The sequence below is a fragment of the Echinops telfairi genome, unplaced genomic scaffold (assembly GCF_000313985.2).
Source record: "Echinops telfairi isolate 266 unplaced genomic scaffold, ASM31398v2 ScPeMD7_7469;HRSCAF=8507_1, whole genome shotgun sequence".
Lineage (NCBI taxonomy): Eukaryota > Metazoa > Chordata > Mammalia > Afrosoricida > Tenrecidae > Echinops > Echinops telfairi.
Genome location: NW_022111373.1, coordinates 103421539 through 103425059, shown reverse-complemented (window position 1 = coordinate 103425059; position 3521 = coordinate 103421539). Strand labels below are relative to the sequence as shown.

Sequence of the window (3521 nt, the reverse complement as noted above, 5' to 3'; positions counted from 1 at the left end):
CCATCCTTGCCTCTAAGGAGCTCTCTGAGGCCTTACTTCTTCTAAGACAGCTTGGTTTGTCCTTTGAGCTGTCCATTAGAATTTCAGTATTCTTTGCCAGCACCCCGATTCTAATGCATTGATTTTTCTTCTATCTTCCTTATTCAGTATCCAGCATTCACATGCATATTAGGTAATTAAAAATACCACCACTTGGGTCAGGCACATCTTAGTCCTAAAAGTAACATGCTTGTTTTTCAATATTCTCAAAAGGTCTTGTCGCGCACATTTACCTAATGCAACTCATCTTTTCATCTCTTGACTGCTGCTTCCATGAGCATTGTTAAGGATCCAAGCAAGACAAAGTCCTTGAAACTTCAGCCTTTTCTCCGTTTATTATGAAGTTACCTATCGGTCTAATTGTGAGGATTTTAGTCGTCTTTACGTTGTGTCATAAACGTGAACTTCTGTATGAGCAGCTGGTGGTCTGTTCCACACCAGCCCCGGCCTCATTGTAGCTGCCGCTATTGAACTTCTCCAGAATCTCTTTCCACAGACAGAGTCAGTTTGGTGTCTGTGTATTCCACCTGGAAAAGTACACATGTGTAGTCGCTATATGTTTTGTTAAAAAAGGTATTGCCATGCACAAGTGGTTGTTAAAAAAGGTATTGCTATGCACAAGTGGTTGTTAAAAAGAGGTATTGCTATGCTCTGTTTCACTCGCCGAGACCCTGCTTACCAACTTCTGATGCTCCCCCTTCATTTCCAACGTTTGCATTGATTGCAAATAATTATCAACATGTCTTGATGGCCCATTTGATCAATTTCTGACTGAAGACCGTGGTAGAATTATTCGATTCATCTCTGGCTTTCCTGTTTGGTGCATACATTTTAATACTAGTTGTGTTAATTGGATTTCCTTGAATTTGGAAAAATATAATCTTATCACAAACAACATGGTACTTCAACAAAGATCCTTTTTGATGATGAATGTCAAGCCATTCCTTTTGATGGGGCCATTCCTGGCACAGTAAACGGTATGATTTTCTGGTTCAGAATGGCATAGTCCAGTCCATTTCAGCTCAGGATACCCATCCTAATGCATTCCATTTCGCGTTTTATGATTTCTGGTTTTCCTGGATTCATACTTCGTACATCCCAAGTTCTGATAAATAATTGATGTGTGCAGTGGTTTCTTCCCATTTCGCGTTGGGTCCCACCACTGCATGGAGATCCTGAAGGCTTTATTTCCAGACGCGTCTTCCATTCTCCTTATCATCGTCAACTCGACTTTGAGAAGGCAGCTCCTCCTCAGCCCTACCTTGAGTTCCTTTTGACCTGAGGGACCTGCCCTCTGGCGCTTTCTCTGACACTGTTCTGCTTCGATGCTAAGCCAAATGTTTTCATTGGCAACTTCTTCCAAGTCGGCAACCCAATTTTACTGAAACCTGTTCACTCTCGGTGACCCAACTGGCATTTGAAATACCAGTGACAGAGCTCCCAGCATCACAGCAATAGACCAGTTACCGTAATTTGGCAAACTGACGGACAAGTGTTGGGTTGTAGGTTACTGTGAATTTTGCTAGAGCTATAAAGCTCTATTTATTTATTTATTTGTTTATTTATTTGAGCATTGAGTTTTATTAGAGCAATAAGGGAGATATGGTTCACAATGACATCAACTGTTCAAATTCTTGAATGGCTGGGTATTAAATCTTGTTGATGGCATCTAGTCCTTCTTTTTGCCTTCTCCTTCGACTACTGAATTTGCCTGTGGTGGTAGAGCTTGCTCAGTGATTTGGGAAGTTGGGAAGGAGCTTGCTCAGTGATTTGGAGTAAGCATTTACATAACACCTGGGATTATTAGAAATTCAATTGGCTAGCCTGAATTTCCTATCATTCTCTAGGAGATGCAAGCATCTGTAAGAAGGTCATTTAGAATTAAATAGACACATATGTGCTATCTACTTCCTTTTTTTCCTGAGTTTTATCAGAACAGCAGTGTGTGCTTTGTGATTTGGACATAACCTAAACTTTTTTTTTAAGTAAATGACATTATTTCAAAGTATAATACTTATAATAACCCATTATTTCTTTGCAGATAATACATATGTGTCAAGTTCAGAAAACGATGAAGATGTATTAGTTACTACAGAACCAATTCCAGTAATTTTTCATCGAATAGCAACAGGTAATAGGAATATTAGTGTTTTCTCTTCTAGGCTAATATATTTTTTTTAAATATAGGCAGATCTTTCCCCCTTAGCCACTATGATAGACATTTGTCTTCAGTATCAATAAATGTGGTTTTTCCATATAGTTTTTCTATTTAAAGCATATTATTATATGCTTTTTATGGGTTTTTTAATGTACAAATTTACCTTTTAAATTCATGAATAAAATGTTGTCATTTGCTATTGTGAAAATATTTCCATGCATTGTGACACTGCTAGATCAACTGAGTATTTAAAAAGCATAGCTATGGCAAAGTAGATGCATTAAAATATTTAGTGAGAATCTTTATAATTTTATTGATAATGGAAACAAAGTAGATGCATTAAAATATGTAGTGAGAATCTTTATAATTTTATTGATAACAGAAAAGCTCATGTGAAGTTGGTAACCTTCCATTATAATATCATTCCAAATTATTTATTAATTCTCTCACAAAGGTTAGCATTACCTACCGGGTATTTTTTAATATTTGATAATGGCCTTTAATATTTGATAATGGCAACTAGTAACTAAATTGATTTTTAATTGAAACTTTCTTTCAGAATTAAGAAAAACCAATGATATTAACTGTTGCTTATCCATAAAATCAAAATTACAGAAGGAAAATGGGGAGGTATGTATACCATATGATATACTTCTTCAAAATAGTAGAGATATAGTTACATTTTACCACGTATTTGTAGTTAATATAAATTTTTATTGAGACTTAAAATGCATATGATGAAAAATGAGGTTGAAACTTCTGGGGTAGGGATGTATGTGTGGGAGGGTGTGCGCGGTGGCGTGAGTGTGAAGGGTGTGTCCCAAATTAACTGAGAAAGACATTTTCTTTAAAATCATAAATCAGAATGTCTTGGTCAAATCTAAATAAAATGAATGTAAAACCATTTAGTCTATTTTCCATCAAATAATGTAGTTGACTAAGGAGCAATTGTGAAACATCATTATACATGAGCATTTGTGATTTTGCTTGGATCATTGATATTGCATTTGTAAAATGCCATCTTTTTAGAAAGAGTAACACATAGGTATGTATAGTCTTTAAAAAAAATCATTTTATTGGGGCTCATACAACTCTTATCACAATCCATACATATACCAATTGTGTAAAGCACACTTATACATTTGGTGCCCTCATCATTCTCAAAATTCGTTTTCCTCTTGGGTTCCTGGAATCAGCTCCTCATTTTCCTTTTTCCCCTTCTCTTCCCTCCCCACTCCCTCCTCCTGTATAGTCTTATTATTTAAAAGATCACTCACTGCAAACAAGTTGTGTCCAACTCAGAGTTGGCCAAGGTTAAAAAAGA

General features: G+C 36.2%; 1 protein-coding gene across 1 annotated transcript in view; it reads left to right on the top strand.

Moving 5' to 3' along the window:
• The window catches only part of PARP8 (poly(ADP-ribose) polymerase family member 8), a 212996-nt gene that overhangs the window by 125425 nt on the left and 84050 nt on the right, over positions 1-3521 (top strand). Inside the window, exons 4-5 of the mRNA XM_030888968.2 lie at positions 2081-2170; positions 2757-2827. Coding sequence (XP_030744828.2) covers positions 2081-2170; positions 2757-2827 — 161 coding nt within the window. The remainder of the gene's footprint in view (positions 1-2080; positions 2171-2756; positions 2828-3521) is intronic.